The sequence below is a fragment of the Lagopus leucura genome, unplaced genomic scaffold (assembly GCF_019238085.1).
Source record: "Lagopus leucura isolate 7727_CA_CO unplaced genomic scaffold, USGS_WTPT01 Super-Scaffold_100030, whole genome shotgun sequence".
NCBI classification, from domain to species: domain Eukaryota; kingdom Metazoa; phylum Chordata; class Aves; order Galliformes; family Phasianidae; genus Lagopus; species Lagopus leucura.
In genome coordinates, this window is record NW_024962281.1 from 4751539 (window position 1) to 4774968 (window position 23430).

Below are 23430 nucleotides of genomic sequence, written 5' to 3' on the forward strand. Positions count from 1 at the left end.
GCACAGTAGCTTTGAAAGAAAGAGTTGCTATGGGTGATGTAAACAAAGAGCTAGAACAAGGAAAAAGAGCTGCAGTTTACAGTGGGGAATTCATCACAGAACTTAACTGTACCAGTCAGATATCCTTAAAGCCTTGGATGCACCTCTGCTCCCTCCCTCCTTCCATTCTCACTTCTAATATGCTTGCTAGACACCACTGTGCAAATGCAGCACTTCTTGGATCAGTCCTTCCCAACAGAACACAGCTAGATAGCCTTTAAGCAACTTCTTTAATAGTGCTCTTAAAGCTACCTTCACTTCAAAATCTTGCTTCAGTGCACAGTATACAAGCCAACCAAACAACAGACAGACAGAAAAGCAATGGTGAAGATGCCCAAGTTTCTCAGAAATCATCATTGAAGTCATCACCTGTGCAGAAGAGGCGTTCACAAGAAGTGGTGCGAGGCGTGGGCCTCACAAGGCTGGGTGCAGGAGGTCTGCTACCAGCACTGCAGTCACCAGCTGCAGCCCATAGCACCTGACTTAGAGCTTCTTTGGCCAATGCATCATTCTCACCTGAGCAACTGGTGCTGGCCTGCATGCTGCCAGGCAGTTTTAAGGCAAGTTGCTCGGTGCTAGCTACGCACTTCTTAGATTCAAAATCTGTACCTAGAGGTAGAGCACTTTGAACCTGCTCCAAATGTGTAGTGGCCTCACTTACAGCAGCGGTTCGGTGTGGTCCCAACCTTCCACTGCCATCCTGTGGTGACAAGGTGGCCATAACAGCATTTTCACTACGGTTGTTAGAACAGGAGAGATACTTTTCCCACTTGGAGGGTTTGGTACAAGCAGCTGGGGGTTGGTTGTTCTGTTGTGGCACTGTGGACTCAAAGACAGTCGGCACTACACCACTGTCTGCAGAAACAGCATCTCCACCATCTCCATCAGGCACTGCTGTTGAACATTTCTTGTGCTGTAACAAGAGAAAGAAAGAGCTTGGTTGGAAATGCAGCATGTGTACCAAGAAACAGGCAAAGAAAGAGCACTCTTGTCCTTTAAATACACTTAAGTTTTCACCAGCAATCTGAAGCAGAGCTGGGTCTATGAACCCTGGGCTGTGAAGACTCAAGGCAACTTAACTAGCAGGGCAGATAATTACAGTAACCCCATAGCTGTGTCTTATGCAAGGCGTTGATGCTCAACAACAGCAAAACAGAACTGACAACAGTTGCACTGATGGAGGAATCTGGCCAAACCACTTTTACCTTATATCAGATGGCATTTGCTTTACCTGACTAAAACCCTGCAGAGAGAAAGTCACAATACAATTTGCTGCTTCTCCCCGTTCATTCAATATTAGAGCAGAGGAAGACATTTAAAACTTCAAAGTTACAATGACATGAAAGGAACCAGGAAAACACCGTTTTGCTTTAGTCTTCTACAGCTAAAAATACTCAAGAGGTTCTAACCTTTTTGGCTTGATAGGTAAACTGGAAAGCACCATCTTCCTCTGAGTTCTCCTGAACATCACCGTAGAGGAAACTCTCCTGCTTTTTCCTGATCAAAAGAACCACACAGAAAGGTGCCTGGTTAACTCCAGTGTTATTTTTATCACAAACAAGTCACCATAAATGCTCATGAAAAGCAAACTCCTAGCAACAGAAGTCAAGCCACGCTGTTTATTACAGCCTGTACTTTGTTCAGCTATAATAAAGTATCTCCCACAACCCTTTAACTAATGATCATCACTTAAAGGTAGGAATTACAAAAAAAGTTCTTTCTGTTGTCATCTGAAATGCCAGCCTGTATCACTGCACCTTCGTTCTTCCACAGCATTCTTCCTCTGGGAACAGAACTGTTGCCTTTCTGTACTTCCTTCCTCTTCCTCCTCTTCTTGATCTTCACTGCCCTTGTCCAGATACTTACTCCAGCGACTGACTTCTGTCCTTCCCCCCTACAACATTGGAGAATTACTGTAAACAGCAAAACACAAGGTTCTCAACCCTGGCCTTGTCACATTTGTGCTGAATGCCTCCTGTGACAAGTCACTTTAGGACATGTTCCTCTATCTTGTTCCCAGGTTCAGCATCCGGGTAGAGCAGAAAGTTTCTGCTTGCATCACATTCTGCATCTCTCCTGCAGCCTGTATATACACACTATCATCTCAGCTGTGTTAGTATAAAGGGATCACTGGTTTCACTTTGATTCCCCAGGTCAGCATGGCTACGTATTTACTCCAGCTTTGTAGGTGTCTCACCTGCTGCACCAAACTGTTCTCATGAAGGACTGCTGCATTTCTGTTGTTGTTTTCACATTCTTCTCTGTACCTGAAACAGATGTTTAAATTGGAGTTCCTAATCCAGTGTGCAAATCGACTGTTTATACTGTATTGGAGGTTAGTCTGCTTTCCTCCCATACAAATAGAGTAATGATTCTGATCGAAAGCCACTAGCCATGAACTGACAATTTTTAATTGATCGTAATTAGGGATAGAACAGTGTATCTTTTGGGAAGACAGCTTAAAACCACTGATTATGCCCTAAGCAAGCAGGGAAACAGGGAATTTATTTCATAATGTTTGTGAACAGCAACTTTTCTTTTTTTCATAAGGTGAACAAACACTGAGTTTTCTTCCCAAAACTTAACCCTGGAGCACTGCATTACACAACAAAGTTATCTAACTGCCTCTGATTCATCTCTGAAAATAACCCTGAGTGCAGAGGAAGCTCTACAAGTTCAAGCTCAGTTCACAATTAGGCAATTAATAAACAGACTGGGGTGAAATAAACAGGAAAGCCTCACTAAGATTTTCCAGCCCAGGAGGAGTTACACCCAAATGTTTGCACTAATGCATTTCTGTCAATAAAAGAGATTAACCAAACAAATCAAAACTCTGCTCCACATATTTTAACAGGCAAAGGCCTAACCAACACAATAACGATCTTATCTGAGAGAAGCCCTCGTTCAAAGCAGCATGCCAGGACGCTAAATCCAGCGGTGTGTAACCGAGAGGTGGGTGACACGGATGGCACACGTTTGGGCTTTACCACAGGGCAGAACCGCGCTCAGCAGGGAAAGCAGCCCAACAGCCCTACGAGCCCCTACCGAGCCGTGCGGGCAGCGGCCTCCTCCGCCTCACCCTGCAGCAAGTTCAGCTTCTGGACGTGCAGCCTGCAGTCCCGGCCGGAGCCCTGCCCGTAGACCTGCAGAAGTAACACAGCGGCAGGGAGCGCCCAGCAGGGAACAAACAGAACGACGTGACGCCGCGCCTCAGCGCGCCGAGCCACACAGCGCCCCCAACACCACTCGGCACCCCCTGCCACCACAGGCTGCCCGGCCCTTCCGGCCCCTCACCTTCTGCAGGGCCTGCCGCTGCCCGCACACGCAGCAGTTCCACTTCCGGCTCCGCTTGGCCTAGGAAGAGCAGAGGGACTCAGATGCGGCCCGCAGCGCGCTCCCGGCCCATCGGCCCGCACCCCACCTGCTGCGCCTGGAAGCGGCGGCACGAGCAACACCGCAGCACCCAACAGGGCGCCGCCATCCCGCCCTCGCCATGGCAACTCGCGCCTTCCGCTCACGTGACCCCGCTCCCAGCCAATCCTCCGGCCCCGCCTTCTTAGCCCCACCCCCAGCCGCTATGCCCCGCCCCCGCGGCTGTGCCTCGCAGCGATGGCGGGGGGCTGCTCTGCGTGCCGCCTTCTGAACCAACCAACCCCGTTCCGAACCAACCAACCCCCTTCCGAACCCCTCACTTGGTCCGAGCCGTCTTCACAAGTGAAGACTGACTGCAATCCACTGAACAGAAGTTTGCAATGCTGTGTTTATTAATAAGGTGCATGATAAGGGTATGCATATGTAATGCATATGTAATAATAAGCATATGTAATAATAACAAAATATTAAAAATAAACAATCATTATTAATAATAAGTGATAAAAATAAGAAGAAACAAAGTGGCCTGACGCCAGTTACAGCAATCTAGCACTTGCAGCAACCTGCTGTGGCCAGAGAACATGCAATCATTGCTGAGCTCAGAGAAATAAAAGGCAGCCAAGGTAGCCTGTTGGTTCTGGTTTGTTTATTGAGTACATGACAGACAGACAGACAGTGTAAAATCACATGTAGTATTTGTACTTTAAAAAAATTACAATAAATTACTGAATAATTAGTAAAAGCAGTTTAACTAATGGCCGCTCTCCAGCTACAGGGCAGAGGCAGAAAAAACAAGAAATGTGTACCAGCTGTGAATACACACAGATAATGTCGCGAAGGAATTCACACGGAGAAGCACACTGAGTAGTGTTAATGGGAACATCGCACTGCAGGGGTCCTTCCCCTCCTTTATACGCCAAATGCCAGCCCGATCCTGCAGCCCTCCTTGCCTTCAGCACCGGGTCTGCTCCCGCTGAGCACCAGCAACTCCCCCTCTGGCCCCGTGAGGCAGAAGCCTGTGCACTGAGATGAGTTTATCTGCTCCAACAGCATTCACTCGCCTTCCTCGGAGCGGATGCTCTCCCACCAGAAGGCTGACTCTTAGTCTCTTCTCACTGAGCAGTCACTCACTGTTCCAGTTATTTCATCTCTTCAACTGAAATGAAACCTACTCTGCTCAGGTTTCTCCTAACAGACTGATGGCAGAGCCTCACAGTGCTTTGAATTCTCCCTCATTAGGTGTAAATACCTTCTGATGTACAGTACTTTCTAAGAGCACGTCCATGGCTAGACACTTCATACAAGAGATGTTCAGAAAGGACACACTGAGCAGCTGCAGGTGGCACAGCACTCCTATAAATCCAACCCGTACACAAGGGCTGACTGAGCAGAGCCTTCTTAAGGGTCTTATTAAAATTGGACCCATCACTAGTTAGCAAAAACAGAGAATCAGCGAGGAAATAAACGTATTCTGTACCAAGAGGGAAAGTCCAGCAGAGCAGTGTGCCACTATTCTGTAATGCTGAGGCTGATTCACTGTTCAGGAACATGCTCCCTTCTTATAACCATCATAAGCCCACTGACTGGCCTAATATTACTGCTGCACTGAAGTCAAGGAGCTTGTGGCTTCTGAGAGAAACTAGAAACAGTAGCTTTCAAAGAACTGCAAAAGCTAGAAAACCAGGTTTGTCTGAAAAATGTCTCCCGAATGATAGAGAAAAGTGTTTGTATTATGAAAACAGCAAATCTCATCTGAAAGAAACCTGCAGGTCTGAGAAATGTCTGTGTTCAGACCTTAGGGCGCTGGGAGCAGTGGCGCACATCTGCACTGTAGCTGCTGAGTCACAGAACAGCACTGAGGAACTTAGGAGACTATTCATAGGTCAAGGTCCTTTAGCACTTGAGAACACTGGGTGAGTTCTCAGATCGGCAGCCAGAGATGAACGCGGTTTCAAGCCAGGCTGCATCTGCTGTGCAAATTACACAGGAATCTACAGCAAACAAGGGCAGGCAAGGAGCAGTTACTGTCTGAAATAAAACTTCATTGAAATAAAAGATAGCAGAAGTCAGACATGCATAATTTATGGTGGTAGTTCTGTATGTCAGGGGCTATTAGGTTCTAATGGCTCTTGAGAATGTAAATCTAATTCTGTTAATCTCAGGAGCGAAAAAAAAAGCACCTACACAGAACAGTCACTGTCTGATGCCCCTTACCAAATGGAATCTACTGTAATTGTGTAGTAAATGGTCTCTGGATAAATAAAAAAACAACCCTGAACACAAAATACCAAACCATCCTGCCATCCGCCACATTATCCCCCTGTTTTATTTCCCAAAGGCAGTAATTGCTTTGGGTTCACCCTGACACAGAAGAAAGCTCATAGTCACTGGATGAACTGAACTGCCTCTCTACCTTCTTCTGATCTTTGATCTTTTGGAGAATGTTGACTTTTTTCTCAAAATAGTTTACAAGAGCTGTCTCAGTCAGCATAGAAGCCAAGATCTGCTCAAAGGAAATAGACCAGTCAGTATCAATGGTGCTGCCGTACCTGGCAGCTGCACTACCACCTTCACAGCCAACAAGGACCGTGTCATCTGCAATGTCTTCACACTGCAAGGAGCCTGTGCTGACCATGGAGTAGGAAGACATGGACATATCGTCTTTGGTTTCATCATCTGATAGCAGCTGCAAAGGAGAACCTTGTCCTTCCCCCGAGCCATCTCCTACAGTCTGGTTCTCCTGCTCAGTTTTTTCAGGCTGAACATCTCTGCAGGTTTTGTCTTCGTGGTCAGCTCGGGGTTGCTGCTCCACTGTTGAGTTCTGACTCTGTTCAGATGTAGGTGACTCCTCTTCACTCACGGGATCTTGGCTACTGTTTGTTTTGCAGTCCTCAGACTTCCTTACGGGTCTGTTGGAGAACTTTTTTCCAACCTCCCCAATTCGCAGAAGGAGGCTGGCGACAGTGGCAATAGCATGGTACAGCTCTTGCTCTACTGGGTCCTCACTGAACATGTTGTAAAGGGTCTTGCATAACTCTATGAATTGTTCCTTTCAAAGACAAAGACCAGAATCATATTTTAGGCTGCAAAAATTGACAGCAGTAGATGAAACAACAGATTCCATGTTGACCGACTCCTACTTTATTTGCCTCCCCACGAAGTTGCAACTTACTTTACTGATTCAGAACAATCCCAAATTAGGCAAACTCCGCTCTATGCTACAGAAGCTGAATTGAGACACAGCCAGGAACTTAACAGTGATGGTACTTTTGCTAACAGGGGGATAGCATGCTAACATTCACTCCTGAGAAAACCTGAGGTCTTACTTCTGGCCTGCTACTCTTCTGTAGCCAGCTTCTACATATTTCCGCAGTGGTATAAAAAGCACCCATAAAGGAAATTAAGAGAAAGAAAAGATCACACTAGTCATAAGACTCTTCTTCCTGTAACCACATTCTTTGCTCTCCACCAAGCAGCCTCAAGTTGAGGCAATGCAAAAAACAGAACAGCCAAGCAAGCTTATATGACCGATGGCTCACTTCAAACACACTGCTCAGGAGGGAAAACAAAGATTGCAGGTCTTACAGAAAAAGACGATCTGGAAGGCATAGAATCAAACACATTTGACTAGAGGAAACAGCAGCTTGACAGCCAGCTGCAAGCCCACTAAAGAATTCAACACAAGCATGTAGAATTAGGAGCTTCCACAGCTCACTACACCAGAACAGCAGGGCAACCTACTGCATGGACTGAGCACACCAGCAAAATGATGTCACAGTTCTTCAACAAGCTGTTAGTCATCTAACTGGAAACCTTCAGATTCACTTCTTACCTGACTCATTTTGGGGAGATCTTTAATAGTTTCCTTCTTGGACTCTTTTTCCTTGGCCCACATTCTTAGGTAGTATCTATAGTCCTGTGGGCTGGTACCTTTCTCCTCTGCAAAACATGACCAAGCCTGGCAGTTAAAGTTTCAGACTTGTCGTGAGCACCATGGCAGCAAAGATCACATTAGAAGCAGGTTTTATTGTCAGTTCAGGAAAGCATATAGCATTTGGATGGCTGGAGGCTGCACTGTTTGCTGCTGGTATATCTGATAAAGTTCAGTAGAGCAAAAATTTTAACACTACTGAATTAGCTTGACTTCTAATAAACGAATTCCATTAGTCAATAACTTCCCAATTTGATTTTCAAATGTTATGACCTTGGTACATTAGAGAGTCAGAGCAGCACGGCGTGAGAGAGAGCTATTTTGCAGCTTCACATCCCACTTTACCAGTGTCCATGAGGGACTCTTTGAAAGGTCTTGACACAACACAGGATAATGAGATGGCTAATGTTAAAGAGACAAGACTGGAATGTGGTCTATTTATAATGAAATTACCTTTTTCTTGACCACTGTCATTTCTCCTTCCTTTCTCTTCTTGGGTTTCTAAAAACAATAAAATTATAAAAATAGTCATTAATATCTGACTTTCAGGAACACAGCACATGAAGAACATAAGACAATTCGTATCCAAATTACAATTATGGACAAATACATTTCATGTATCTCACACTCCCACTTCACGGTTGGAGGAGTGAACAGAACAGGACAGAAGCAGGAGGTGATAGGATAAATAGGAAAAAGAGAAGCCACACCAAAAAAGTGGTGGAGAGGTGAGGTAAAGGGCGGAACTCTAAAAGAAATGGTGAAACAAACATGAAATACAGCTACTAATGCCACGGCTTAAAGACAAAGAAGTTCACAGCAAGTTCAAAGCGAGATAATGAATGGAGAAAAACAATACTGAACATATAGGACAAGTGACCATTATCTGTGCTGGCAATAACTCACTGACTGAGCAGACATTCTGAGAGTGATGTGCACAGTCTAACTTTATGGATCGTGCTTCTGCTTCCCTGTACTGCTGCTGACTAAATAGGAAGTCCTGTCTTAGCTCAGTGTTCAGATGGCCACCTTGCACCAAACAGTGCAATTACTCCTTTTTTTTTTTTCAATCGCATTACTGTATTTTTGTAAACATTAAGCAAAAAAATGCACTTTGATTTCCTATTAATTAGTTCCTACTTTTTGTAAGGTTGAAACACAATAATAAAAACATGGTTGAACTGCCACAAGAGAGGAGAAGCATCAACTTGAGTATTTAAAATAGCATGTTGGTGCAGGTAGATAATATCAGCTCAGTATGTCCATATAATCCAAGGACTGACCTTGAGACTCACAGTGCAGGCAGAAATCCAGCTCTGAGACAAAAGGAGATACTGGAGCAGCAGTAAGAGGGGTTGAGGAGAAAACATCCCAGATAAAACAGAAGAAAAGGCCACACAGAGACAGACAGAGAAGGAAACAAAAACAAGAAGAGAGACAATGAGACTTGCATGAAAAACCCAAGTTGAGGTGAAAGACAGGAACTGGCAAAAGCAGACTGCTCCTCTTCAGCAGCACATGACTGTGCTTCAGAGCGTGCCGTGTCCTGCACAACATGGGTACTGAGCAGTTGAAGCTCAAAACTGCTTTATCATCATGCAGTAACAACAGTCAACTCGAACACATTCTAACCTTAACATACTGCCATTGTGAACCATGCCTTGCAAAAATCACCAATCACAGCACACAGATTTGTGCTTGGATTCCTGTCTAAACTGAGAGGTAAGGACAGCGGGCGTTGCATTACCTTCTGTCGTAACATCCTCTGTGAAATAACTTGTGGCCTCCAAAGCTGACTCCGTCTCCTCTGGATTCAGAGCTGTGCTTACAGAGAAAGAAATGTTAAGATCTCTGAGGTAACTGAACAATAGTATTATCCATTTTGTTAGCAAAACTTATGAGACATCTCTTTTCAGTAGCATGTGAGAACACACCATGCTCACCACAGCAGCTGATGGAAGCAATCACTCACCAGGAGGCAGATGCAGTTTGTAAAGTACTTTGAGCTTGTCAGTCAGGTCACCATGGTACATCCCACCTGCAAGTGAAAAAAACCCCACAAAAACAGAGGGATAAGAAAAACAGCATTTAGGAATAAGAATCAGTCTCTACACACAAGCTCAAAACAAAGTGAGTTTCCATGCAGTGAGGAAGTGCTCAACTGTACAAAGCCCTCTGCAAAAGCCACAAAGAAACCCACAGCAAAGTTTCATCTTGTAGGTTTACCACCTAACTGTTTCCCAAAATGAGAGACTGTCTAGCAGCAAAAATGCATCTTTAATTCTGCCTGAAGAACTAAATCCTGAAGGTTGCCACCCTCCCTTCATAACAGTCCAATCATCAGCATCTCCTTTTAGTTTTCTGCTTGGAAGATGACAGAAACATTTTTTGCAGTACATCATCTCCAGAAACACCACTTACTCATCCCTGTCACAAACTCCTTGAAGTTAATGAGAGAATCCCTGTTCTCATCCAGAAGCCGGAACAGGCGCCCTGCTAGCACAGGGGTGTGAGCACCACAGGACCAAGGGGTCAAAGTGATGAAGAGCTCTTTGAACTGCTCCAGGTCTATGCGATACTGCTCCAGGTAGGGCAGGCTCTGATCTCGGCGGGCAGCTGCAGCACGATTATTTCCCCAGTAGCAGCTCATCAGGTACTTTGCCTTTGGAGGGAAAGTGTGGAGAAGTCAGGTAATATTGTACCACAACCAGCCATGAGAGTGGAGTCTTTCATACAGCTCAAAAACAGCACCAAATGAGAAGGGACATTTCAGGACACACTGTTTATCCTGCCCATCATTATGAGCATTACTTCACTACAAATGAGTACAAAATGGAGGAGGAAACACAGACTGCACTAAGAAACAAAGAACAAGTGAAAAATACAGAAAAAAAAAAAGATTCCTTTTTGTTTGAGTAAAATGAAACTCAGGCTTTCTGCAAGGAGAGCATGCAGATTTTAGAACTCTGGCCTCCCTGAGTCTATAGCATCACACAATTGAGCTTGCATGCAAGTGAGCATAGTATGATTGAGCTTGAGCGACTTTGGGAATTGCACCTGGTGTATTTAACAACACTTCCAATGACAAATAAAGGCAAAGCACTTCAGTAATTGTGTTACAATTACACAGCAAGTTCATGGCAAACTTGAAAATAAAAACTGAAGTACAAGTCAACCCTAGCTCCATGTTCTAAGTACTGTGTGTCATTTCTTTCCATTGACTCTGAATCCTCTCTCTGAATGAGTGTAATTCAAACACTGTGAATACCAAAAAAGTGTTCAGTAATAGAGCCAGTCTCACTGCTGCCACATAGAACAGAATCCCATATTTGCTTCTTACCTTGAAGACTACATACAGCTCTTCTAGCTCTTCAATAGAGAAACCAATGTCACCAGACACAGCCCGGACCTAGTTAAGGAGAAAACAGGGTGAGTAATTTCTTTCAAAGCTACCCAAACTAAACATGACTCACTGAAAAATCTGTGAACATATGAGGGTTAATGAAAAGAGAAAAGACTTGCAAGAAGATATGACAAAGGAGAGGAGAGGAAACACAACTGCTCCAATACTTTACATTGCTGAGGATTACAGGCCAGGAAGCTTCTAGTTGAGCAGAAACTGCTGACATTTGAGCAGTTAGTAAAAAACTACTGTTATAACTTCCTGTTTCTGCAGCCCACAGAACACTGTGCTGTCCCTTCCTTTTGTTTTTATCTTCAGACTCAGATGCACAGAAAAACAACAGTGAAAGAAACGGATGAAATTTTCCACCTGGTAGATAGTTGCAATAGATGTGGACACTCTTTTTTAGTCATGAACCCTTCTATAAAACTCCCAAATGTGTTAGCATGCTTTCTAAATGCCATTTGTAGCTCCTTTAATCTGGGAAACACATACCACACTCTTCTTGGCTGTATCCTCCAGAGACTGGATCACCTTCAGCCTTTGTTTAAATCGCATTTGTTCAATATCATCTGCTTTCAAATTGCTAAATTTCTATGAGAAAAGAAGCAGACTGGGTCAGCATCATATCCTGAAGAATGAATTATGCCTGTTCAATCACATGCTTTTTACAAACCGTACTGTCCCTTCAAAGACAATCTAAAAACCCTACAATACTTCTACCACCACTGAGAAGGTGAAAACAAAATCTCTCTCTCTATTATTCCCTGTCCCCAAAAATAAGTCATGTAGAATTCATGAGAAATCCATCATCAGAGGTTTCTAAAGAACAGCTGGAAAGGCATCTATCAGGACACAACTACAGATCCTGTAGAGTGGCACAGAGAAGAAACTATACAGCTTGTCATTCCTTCCAGCCCCATTTTATTGTAGGACCCATATGAGATTGAGCTAGAAACAGCACAGTTAATTAGCTGTTCCACTATGTCAGCCAAGTAAAATGAATTTGGTAACACTCTCTTAAAAGAGAAACAAAGAACATGATTTTCACCATCTCTACTGACGCTGGAGAGACTCTTTGGAGTTCACATTAGCTGAAAGAATTAGGCTTTACTTATTGCAAATAGGAGGATGAAAGGCTCGAGCCTGCGCTCCTTGGGCACCTCTAGCCAATAATGCAGTTCAAGTTCCACCTGCATAATGTGGGATTACTGGGAGAGAAAAATCAGTTGGGTAAAAACTAAGCCAGAACCTGACCTCATAGGATGTCCTGATAAGGTCAAAGATGTCAATTTCAAGTGGTGGGTCATCCCCACTCGTCAATAAGGCATGCAGGTGTGGAATAGGAGGTGAGACGCTCTGCCTGTTAACTACGTTGTCCAAATACCTGTGGAGAAAAAAAAACACCCACACAGAGCAGATGCAAGACTCCTGGATTCACGTCAAGAAAGGAAAAGCAGTAATATCCTAAGCACACAACTCCCTAATCCCTTGTATTATTAATCTAAACATATAGAAAAAAAATTCCCAGCGAACTTACAACACCTTCCTCAATATCTCCCATGTGCAGGTGATTTTCATTTTAATTTTGGGATATCTATTCTTTTCAAAAGCAGGCTCCCAGAGGTACCCTGAAGATCTTGCAGCACATAGGATAGATTCACTTTTGAAGCAATTTTATTTGCTATAATTGGGAAATATCTGCTCGATAAGGTTTTATGTTACTAGAGGGCTATTCCTGCCAGGACTTGTTCTTAATAATGGATTAGAATTCTTCTGTGTATTTTGGGTAAGTAACCTCATGGAGTTCAAATTCAAACTGAGAAGCAGGAATGTAGTCTGTAGAACAAAGCAAACAACTCTGGATTCCTCCATACTTGAGCCAAAAATTTGTTTCAGCTGCCACAGAAATCAACAGCAATCTTCTCTTGTGCTCAAGTTTCATCCTAATCTGGTATCTGTGACCTCCTACGTAATGGAATTCAGGGGAATGACAAAAGAGCCTTTCTTATCTGACAGAAAGGAATGATGACTAAAAGGGGTACTATCACCATTCATTTTAAATAAGAAGAATGGTACCTGCCCAGAATAGTCATTGCTTCACCTTCATCACAGCACTGTAACAACTTCTCCACATTGGCATCAAGAATGGCCAATGACACCTGCAGGATAAACTTGATGCCCTCATAGAAAAAACAGTCAACAATGACAACAGCACTTTCAAAGGGCATGACACTGAGGAAGAGCGTGAGAAACCAAGAAAGGGATATGGTGGAAATCACTCCCAGCTCCTGCATCTTTTCTGACAGCTGTGGAAGATACTCTCGTGTAAGTTCTTCAAAGATGCCCTGGTCCACCAATGCACCTGAAAAAAGAAACAAGAACAATGGCAGGACTCAAATTTGCTGGTCTTATGGTACTATAACTGAGCTAATTAATTATTAAGCAAAACAGTGTGAGTTCACTTTAATTTCAGCTTCTTAAGCTAGACAGAAATGAATACATTTGTTACCCTATTCTCAATAAGCATCACATACATAGATGGAGATTATTCCTGACTCCTTCTTCTTTGTTCAGTGGTAGTGCACAGTACCTCCTCCTGTGCTTCCATCATACACACACAACTTAAAAGGGAAGAAGCTTGTCCTTCATTATCTTTAAAATGCACCACATTTAATTAATTCTGAGGAAACAAAATATTGCTGAGATGCTGATGGAATTGTAGCTGAAAATCCAAGCTGCAGCATGAATTTGACAAACTCACCCACTACTCTTGTGTTGTAGTAATCAGGCAACATCCGCTCACATAAAGCCACCAGGAGCCAGAAAGCCTCTTCCTCATTGCAGTACAACAGCAGCACTGATGTAACGATGTTCATCGCCTATGTTCCAGCAGCATTAAATGTGCAGAGAGGGAGAAACGTGGAGATGTTCACGAAAACTCTGTCATTACAGATCAGCTGAACTTAAAAAGCATGATTCTAGCAGAGCAGTCTCATGGGACCGAGAGTCAGATCTATTTCCAGCTTTTACTGGTATCTGAGTCACTAGGTGACCTTGAGCCAATTTATCTTCCTGTTTCAGTTCCTCTGTTTGTGAGGCAGCAGATAATATAGCTGCTCTTTGTCAGGCACTTCATTTATGTGATTTTCCAAGTTTGCAGAAAAAGCTTTGATTATAACAGAGCGAGGTAATAAGAACCTCTAACTGCAGAGCAATACATAATAAGAAATCAATTTCTACCAAGTTGTTTCACTAACCAGCAACTAGTTTCATTTGTGATATACTGCAATACATGCACCATCGTTTACTTCATTTACTTGTTCATTTCAGGGAAACCAGGAGATGTTTTTCTCCAACTAGGGAAAGCTCTAGCAGGAAAACTGCTAAAAGAACTTGTAACTACACCTAACAGGAATGTGCACATCTATATGGATAGGAGATCCTTACAACATCACCACTTATTTCCGAATGGACAGCGTGAAGGAAAAGCATGAAATTGAAAAAAGAATTGCTGAAAAGCTCCAGTACAGTCATGGTCACCATGTAGGGCTAAAAAGTCTAAGAATTCCTTCTTACCTGACAGTATCCAATTGTTGGATTCCTGAATGCATAAGCTGTTAAGACTCTCCGGAGAGCAGCAATTCCCAACTCATTCTGGAAGGCAGGATGTTCTGGCATAGAACGGTGCAGATCTCTCTCAATTTCTTCTGTAGCAAGATTGTACTTTCCCATCGACTTCTCCACAAGATCTGCATAGTAACCAGGATGAGTGACCATCTCATTCCAAGCCCCTGTAATGACAAAAAACAGTGCTTCACTTCTTGAGCTTTAAAATTGAAACTTCATGCCCAGAGAAGAGGCAGTTGGTAAGCATCACCAACTCAATAACTGCAGACAGATACAAAAGTATAGCAATAAACCTGTTGGAGTGCAGGTCCCAACACTGAAATCCACATGAAGGCAATGAAAGAGCTACTGTACTCATAAAGTCACGTCAGGAATGCAGTCGCTGCATTTCTGTCCAATAACACCACAAAGTGTAATTCATGTGGAGCTTGCTTGCGATTTATTTCTTCCGAAACAAGCTGTGATTTATATCTTTTCCTCTGAGACATACAAAAAGCTTATTTCTGCAAGCTGCCAAAGCATCCTGCACAACATCCTACCTGAGAAAAGGAGCCACAGTTCTCCACGAAGGTTCTCTGGGATTCCTTTCTGCACCAGCTCCCTCGTCTTGGTAGTACGATACATGCACATCCCTCTCCCATATTCAAAGAAATGAATGTTCCAAGACTCTTCCTTCATCTTCTCCTTTGCCTTCACAGGAATAAATACGGCCATTTTAGGAGATCAAAGCATTCTTATCCTTGTAGGACAGGTGATTTCTGGGTACTCAAGCCTACACTTCACAAAAGGAACTCACTGTGACATTCAAAGGTTTAATTCTTCCTGCTGAATAAAAAGGCTGTATGCTAATCTATGCTGTTCTGAAGCTGCTTGAAGTCTTTACAATGGTAACATGGGATGTGCAGTGGCATTACATTTACACAAATGCAAGCAGAACCATGGTCTAAGATGACTGCCCAGGAAGCAGAGATATCAGATATTCTCTGCTACTCTGACACGAAGAAATGATCTTCACAGATAGCGATTGCATCCCAGAAGCACAGTAGGACAAATTGCTCAGCCCCTACTCATGTATCTCTATACTGATACAGTAAGCTGATGGTCAGGTTACATCTACCCAGCACTATCATGGTGACAGTGATACTGCAGAGGTGACAGAAGCTAGGGAGGAAATGCAGAGTCTCAGAGCAAGACAGGAATACTACAAAATCTACTACAAATTATTCATAATTAATTGCTTTAAGTTAAAATATCATTTACCCCTTTGGGTCCCAAAAGCTCCTCAGAATTTCTTCTGAAAAGTTTGAGCAGTCCCTGGGATGCTGTTGGCACTTCACCAGCACAGAAGTTGACAGGTCGATTGTTGAGAGCAGATGTGGGGCTAAGTGCAAGAGGGCTGCTGGAAGGCAACTCTGCAACTTCCTGGAAAATAAAAACACCTACTGTGATTAAAAAGAAACAACAAAACGTATTTCTACAGTTGTAAAGTTGGCTATACAGGGCATTTCTGCCAGACTGGAGACAGAGCTGGTAGAGAAGAGGTGGCAACTGTTCTGGCTTTTCTGTATTTCCTAAACATCCATCAAGAACTATCCCAGTATTCCAACCTCTCACTCAGTTTCAAGACAAGGTATGCTATTAATAGCAGTGAGCCTATGGGAAAATGATTCAATACCACTGAGCCTGCTCAAGACAGTAGGTAAACCTAAGCAGGGACCTCATTATGTAAATTAGCCTCTAGAGCCAAACAGCAAAGCAATTGAGAAATGAGCAACGAAGCATTTGAGCTGAGGCAGCCTCCTCTGCTCATGGCCCAATAAAGGAAATGATCTGATAGCAGTGCTGTGACACAGTGTAAGGAGGATTATTTGAAGGATGGGCAAACGCTCCTCCCATGTGCTTCCTTAGTACCTCACATCCAGGATCACCCAAATTCCACTTCCATTCCCTGTCGCTGCTGAGTGGTTTCTTGGATGGTGTTCTCTGCAAGAAGTCAGAGATTCTCTGCACCAAGAAATCTCGGTCCTTCAGATTGGCAAAGAAGAAGGTCATTTTACTTTTAGTGCTGATGGACAGAGGGCTGGGCAAGACGCTGGAGCTATCTGCCTTCTCAACTATTGTCACCTAGAAGACAAAGACAAGGGCCATTTGAATCTAGCAGATTCTCCATTATCTGCCAAGCACTACAACAGCTGGAAGCATATGAAAGATAAGACAAGCCTGTAGTCTTAATTACAGCTAATCCCCACCTCCCTGAGAGGAATGATGAGATGACAGGCCTCCTCTGCCTTGCTGGCAAAGCAGATGTAATTGTTGGAAACAAACATCTGACCAGGAATGTGCATCTTGTTGAATGGTGTCCACAACGTGCAGTCTGTGTGTCCATCCAGGCATTCATCCTTGGGCAGTCGGAAAGTGGCACGGTAGCATTCATTTTTGGCTCGAGCATCAAGGTCTCTGGGGAAAAGTAAAGAGCAGTCCTCAGAGCTTTCTTCTTACTTGAAAAAAAATACTCAAACACCAATGTAAGTGTTCATTCCAATCAGAAATTCCAGCCTGTGCTTTAATTCTTACTATTCACTTCTCTAACTGAGATGCCACCTCTTATCTGACCCCTCTTTCAGCCTTCAGGCATGCTTCACTGACAAGGTATGTCCTGCAACACAAGCAATGCAAGCTCGTGTTGGAACAGAAATCTGGGAACCTGAAATGTTACACTGGATTCTGAAACTGGAAAGAACAGGATTTTCAATAGTTTCTAGCTGAAAATTCATTCTAAGAACTCCTCTGTATCTTCATGCATGAGAAGGATGTGAGGGCTAATGCGAATTAAGGATCAACTTGGGATGGACAAACAACACTAGGCAGAGAGCTAATGACTGAAATAAGTGGCACAGCCCCTGGTGTGAGAAGAACCCAGGGGCACCTTGAAGCTCTTTAGTAAGGCAGATTTATTACTACTGTTCCTGTTTCTCTGTCTTCTCCTTGCTGAACACACACCTTTTTAGTGCAGAGATGTTCTTCAGAGGCTTCCTGGGCTTCGGAAGGGACTTGTCCTGTAGGAAGCTCTCATTATCCAGCAGCTGCCGCATGGCGATGTTGGCCAGCTGCTCCATCAACTTGAAGGTCTCATTGATGTTAAGAAACATGGAAAAATAAAGTTCACTGTCCCTTGTGCTCACTTTAATGCACTCAGGGAACAGCAGTGTAGCATTTTTTTCTAGCTGGGTTACATCCACCCACTGAATTACCAGTGTCACTGAGGGAAAAAAGTCACAAACAGCCATTATTAGAATTTGAGGAAAAAAAACCCAAACAAAAAAACAATGAAGCTCAAACAGCAAATGTGCTCTTAATGAGTGGCATTTTTCTCCCCTTACACACAGGCAATTCCTTTCTTCATGCTTTTACTGATTTCTCCAAAAATACTTGGAAGTAACTTTTGGGAACGACTAGAATTAATACAGTTCCAAAAGGTCTCCCTTCCATCCAGCAAATGTTTTCAGTTGCAATTACTAATGCTTTCATTCTTTCTTTCCAGCAAGTTAATTCTGGATTCTGGAGATCAAGCTCTGTAAATACTAGGTGGTGGTTCCAAGCAAAACTCACCAAAGTCAAAATATGGCTTGGTTCTTTAATTCAGTGGAAGTAAAAGCCCAGGTGTGCAACCTGAGAACCTAAGGCATGTGTTGAAAAATGACTCAGGCATTCAGTTTAAACTTCACTGAGTGCTTCTGAGAGGAAGGACTGAACCACATGTTGAGCCAGAGCTCAGAACATTCATAAAAAGAAAAAATCCCATCAGCTAAAACAAAACAAAAAAAAAAAAAGCCACATAAAAGATCGACCGAATCAAAAAGATCATGGGAAACTGCAGAAGAAGACAAGCTTATAACTCACCCTCTTTGCCCAAAAGGAAGGAATAGAAACAGAGGTGATTGACAGTGAGGTACAGCCAGCCCTGCCTGGGTACACGTCCCTTCCAGTAGCTGCAAGAATAGTAATTGACCAACTTCTCCACCTCTGGCATCCCAAACTGCTTCCGCATCTTCAGTTCAGCCTCTTTGAATTTACCTGGATCCTCTTCACTCTGAGGCTGCTGGTTCTTGTTCTCTTCAGCTATAATTCCCTAAAGGACATGGGAAGAGAGGCACCGAGATGAGAAATGAAAGGGAATGCCTGCTGACAGATATAATGTACACTGAAAGGTGATGGCAGCCATCCAGAAGACAGAAAGAAGAAATGTGACACAGCAGTTATCACTTCACCCGTCAAGTCAGAGTAATAGGGAAGACATGTAGAATGAGCAGATAGTCTGCTGGGAGCCTATAAGCTGATTTACTTCTAAACACATGCAGCTAACGTTCATGTTTAACATCTGACCGAATTCCTCACAGCTGGTCGGGTAACACTTAGAATGCCCAGCAGCAAAACTGAAGTCTATTTTCACTTGTGAGTGTGACAACAGGAAGGTCATCTGCTAGGAAGGGCAGAGCTCTGCAGGCAGTCAGGCCATGACTGGCCAGAAGGAAGAACAAATGACCACAATCTCTCTCACACAGACACACAGCAAATACAGAGAATGTGACAGGAGTACTGGAAGAGCCTCAAATTGCTGCTGTTCAATAAGAAACCTGCGTGTGTGAGCTTCTACTCTGGAAAATGTACGGGCTGGGAATCTGAAGTGCATTATGTGCACAACGAGCAGAGGCACTTGTTGAATATGAAATCAGTGGAAGTTAGGGCACAGTTCCTTTAGACCTACACCATCACAGGAGTGTGAGCACACTGCTTGCAAACTAGAATTCTCTCCTCAGATTTGTTGATAGATCAGCCTCAGTTTAACCCTCATGCCAAAGGTATAACTTGCAAGGACTGTATTGAGATACTAGATTTCAGCTAGTTACCATCCTAAGCAGGCTGAACCTTGAGATCTTCTGCTCCTAACCTCCTCCCCTCTACCCTTCCAAAGATGCCTGTCTGGTGTTACGGCCACGAAGTCATCCTGACAACACTGTATGCATTTCATAATGCTTCCAAATGTGTGCGTGTCTGCAGAAGGAGCAGAGAGAAGCTCTGCAATGGAGCTCTCACTGCCCCCATCCCAATTGTAAAAACAACTCTCAATACCACCTCCCCATTCTTTATCAGGTCCTGAAGTCTCCCAGGGAAGCACGCTCCTTACATGTATCTTGCCCTTGACAAAGGTGGTGATATCTTCTTCATTGTCAAAGATGGACAGAGTCTGCAGTAAGTTATTCTCCAGCCATTCCCAGTGCTTTGTGATCTCCTTACGAGATGATCCTAATTGATGGGGCGAAAGACAAAGGGAAGAACAAAGAAAAAAACACTAGAACAAGCTCCTGTTTTTTTCCAAGTTTATAGCAGGAAGCTAATAAATACCAAACAGCAATCAGATGTGGAACACTCCGACTGTCTACATGTCAAGGATACTGCATACACACCAACATTATGTTTCTAATGAAATGTTTCCGTTGCCATTGAGGATAATAAGCACACAGGACATCATTCCATTGATCAGTGCACAGCAGTTTTTCCCCCCCCCAGAATAAAGCATTGCAATGCTCCAGACAAGAAGTACTTCTTTAATTCCTGATATTCTAAAAGAAAACAAATAAACTTTCAGAAGAAACTTGGAATTTCAGAGCAATCTAACTTTTTATACCTAGGAGCTGCATTTTGCATGGGCAATTGTCAGCACAGAACATACAAAGCAAAAAAAGCAACCCAAGCATGCCAGTGTCAGATGCTGTCCCTTGTTTTCTTAAAAAACAGTCTCAGTGAAACTTGTATCAAACATTGGCTGTATTTAATCAGACAGCCCTCAAGCTTCACAATATAAGCTTCAATGAGTAATCAGTGATTTAAGGAACTCTGCTGTGAAAATTCGCTTTCATTAACGTTTCATTCCTTTAATTGTTTCAGAGATTTGCATTTACAGAAAGATTTCTTCAGTGAGGTCAACGATGGAATGAAGCAAACAGCAGGAAACACAAACAGCTCCTTACAGCTATGGCTCTACCTGACTTTTTAAGAGGCAGCTTCAGCAAAGGAACAGCCTTTGTCTGTTTGTAGTTGGACAGCTAACCTCAAAACACAACCTCAGCTAACGTGTGCTTTCATAAGCAAAAATAACTCCAGGACCTGAATTCTCAAAGGACTGCAGGGCTATGAATTTGGACTTCTGTGCACAGGTCAATGGGTTAAACAACAAACAGATACATATGTAGCTTCTGTAAGTTTACTTGATGTCTATTCTAGCCATTAGATATTGTTTTTAAAGCATGAATGACTTTAACAGGAGATGGTGTCAGTACGTACCACATGCCACTGCCCAATACACCTGAGAGTCCTGGGTCTGGTGCAGGATACGGTATGGGGCAACTCTGGCACTGGAATCCAAAACTACGTCCAATGTTCCCACAAGGAGACCTGGAAAGCAGAGACACAGAAATTAAAGTAATGTGATACAAAGCAAAGAACCGAGTTAAGCAAAAATTCAGCACTGTTATTCCAAGAAAACAAACAAACAAACAGCCCAGTATTACCACACATCCTGTGCATTATAACTACATAATAAACAAGAATCAGCACTGGTACTTGGTCAAGAAAACCAAGACGTAAATCCAGTCACTGCATGGCAATTACCTCTGAACCACCTACAGGCAATCCCACTGTTAATGGCTGACATTTAGATGGCAATTAAATGGCCACCACAGCTCATTACGATCCTCTGCCTTCCTAGGAGAGTTCCATAGCAGAAACAAATTTATTTTTCTCCATGGCATCTGGAGATATTGGAGAGGCAGTTAAAATGGGAGGTCTTCACATTAATATCGTCTGAAAAACACTTCACAGAACAGAGCTTTGTCCCCAGCATGGACAACACTCCATACATCTCTTAGGGACTTTCATCACTGCATTCAAATGACTGCAGGAAGAATGTGAAGCCTCTGGGATCTCCATACTTCTGTTACTTACAGTGATTTTAAGAGACCGAGCTAAATATAAGAGCTTTCAATGCAGTTACCTTTCAGCACCACCTATGCACACAGCATGGAAGATAACACAACCAAAAGGGACTCAACCAGTTCTGGAGAAGCTGTGACACTCCTGCAAGTGCTTCAGTTAAACAAAGAGAGCAGGAAGAGAACCCAAATTTGGTAACTTCTCAAATCGCGTTAAATAAAAGCAGGCACTCTCAGAACAAAATGCTGACCGCCGTTAGCACCTGTAAGCAAATCCATTCATTTCAATTGCCTGTTTGTTAGTTAGATCAAATATTTAAGATGAACATCCACGCGGAGCTGGGCAATCCTTGAAGCAAATATGGATGCACCCAGCTCGGCAGGATCTCAGCTCTGGATCTCGGCAGGATCTCAGCTCTGGATCTCAGGCTTCTTCTGTGTGGCTGTAGGTAGCAGGAATAAGGGCTCATTCCGCATACTGCCCGTAACAGCGATGTGCCACACACTGACATACAAGGCCAAGCTCGTGAACCCGAGCACAACGCAACGAACGGAGCGGAGAGCTGCCAACAGCAGCAGGGCTCACTCCTCCTGCCATAAAACCCGGGCAATTCCAGCACCCATCTACTGGTGCATCTCTGGGGGAGGGGAGACGGAAATCCAGCCGCTCGGTGATCCGAGCCGCCCGCAGGCGCGGCCGGTCCCGGCGCAGAGGCCGCCCGCTGGAAGGCGCGTGGCGCGGTCAGGCCGGGTCCCGCATCCCCCATTCCGCCCGCCGGCGCCCCTTCCCCGCAGCCCCGTCCCCACCCGGCTCACCTGTCAGGCCGCCCCCTTTGCCGTGTCCCCGCCGGCGCTGGAGCAAGAAGAAGGGGTTTGCCCGCTCCGTCACCCACAGCGCGCCAGCCAGCAGCACCTCCTCGGGCCCCAGCCACATCGCGGCGGGCCCCGGGGCCGACCCAGAGGTTCGGCCCGACTCGGCTCGGCCCAGCCGCACGGCGGAGGGCGGCGCAGGGGAAGCCGCCGGGCCGCGGCGCGCCGCAGGGTCACGGCGCCCACAGCGACCCCTGGCGGCCCGGCGCCCTCACGGCAGCGGGGCGGCGCCGTGCTGCCGCTGTGGCGCCACGGGCAGGGCCGCGACTCCGCAGAGAGGAGGTGGCGAGTTCGAGTCCCTCTCGCGGAGTCTCTGCGTTGTGATTCTCATTAAACCCTGGGATGATTTGTCTTCTGTGCTGAGGCAGTGCTCTAATTCCGGTTGGAGCTTTTTGTGCACCGCTGTAATACAAATAGGTACGGGCTGGCCGAGCTGTAAGGCCCTACCCTCATCGTGGTTGCTGGGAAGGAAGCCATGCACTGTGTGGGCTGCAGCAGGTGGAAAGCAGGGAACTGAGGAAAGCTTCTGCTTGCTGTGTCATCTTTTAGGTGGCCAACGCCTTGGGAACAACACACTGTTGTTTCCTATGTATTAATGGACCACAGCCTGAGACTTCCAGGCACTGATTACAGCAAAATAAAGCAATGTTTTCCATGCAGTAGGGAAAAAAAAAAAAGCTCTGGAAAGGGACCTTTTAACAGTGCGCCACAGAGCCTGCAGAGCACAGCTCAGCCTCCTGCAGTTAAAGACACCAAGCTCACAAAACATGCTCTTTTAAATTGCTTTTTATTGAAATGTAGTACATTAGCAAACCCTAATAGGTATACACTATTAACATATTGGCATATACCACGTAACTACCATACAGTGTTATACTTACATCGAAATAGGTCAGGGAGTTCCAAGTGAGCCTCCCGAGGGCCGGAGCGACGCGCCGAGCGCTCACCCTGCAGCGACCAGCCCAGCATGCTGTTTTTTTGCACACACACCAATGGTGTTTGTAGTTTTGTTCCCCATTTGCTGCTATGCCCCAAGTCCCAAAGGCAGCCCTGGATTTCTCTGCCCCATTCTGGTGGATGCAGTGCATAGATGGAGCTGTGGCCACAAAAAGGTGCTGCTGGGGAGGGCTGTGCCTTTGGGCTGTGAAATCCCCCCTCCACCCCAGTTACACCTCAGCTTTGCAGTGAAATCACTC

General features: G+C 44.5%; 2 protein-coding genes across 5 annotated transcripts; both read right to left on the reverse strand.

Annotated features, from left to right (window-relative positions):
• Positions 1–250: 250 nt before the first annotated feature.
• Positions 251–3534, reverse strand: LOC122185688 (MRN complex interacting protein). Its single transcript, XM_042881705.1, has 7 exons — positions 3461–3534; positions 3334–3393; positions 3085–3182; positions 2237–2306; positions 1797–1933; positions 1449–1536; positions 251–952 (listed from the first exon to the last, which is right to left on the reverse strand). The coding sequence occupies exons 1-7, from the start codon at positions 3518–3520 to the stop codon at positions 383–385; spliced, it is 1083 nt and encodes a 360-aa protein (XP_042737639.1). The 5' UTR covers positions 3521–3534; the 3' UTR covers positions 251–382.
• Positions 3535–4035: 501 nt separating this feature from the next.
• Positions 4036–22337, reverse strand: TBC1D9B (TBC1 domain family member 9B). Of its 4 annotated transcripts, none has more exons than XM_042881616.1 (22): positions 22181–22337; positions 20718–20828; positions 19561–19679; positions 18276–18504; positions 17376–17634; positions 16625–16832; positions 16287–16499; positions 15636–15797; positions 14915–15065; positions 14325–14539; positions 13510–13627; positions 12825–13110; positions 12003–12132; positions 11241–11339; positions 10683–10751; positions 9764–10004; positions 9315–9380; positions 9090–9161; positions 8626–8676; positions 7796–7843; positions 7244–7350; positions 4036–6460 (listed from the first exon to the last, which is right to left on the reverse strand). In XM_042881616.1, exons 1-22 carry the CDS (start codon positions 22296–22298, stop codon positions 5768–5770), a joined length of 3765 nt encoding a protein of 1254 aa, XP_042737550.1. In that variant the 5' UTR covers positions 22299–22337; the 3' UTR covers positions 4036–5767. The 4 variants fall into 4 exon arrangements, 2 of the variants coding, with proteins under 2 accessions (XP_042737550.1, XP_042737551.1); XR_006180936.1 differs by having other exon boundaries at positions 6375–6460; positions 7244–7369; XM_042881617.1 differs by lacking the exon at positions 8626–8676.
• Positions 22338–23430: the final 1093 nt, after the last annotated feature.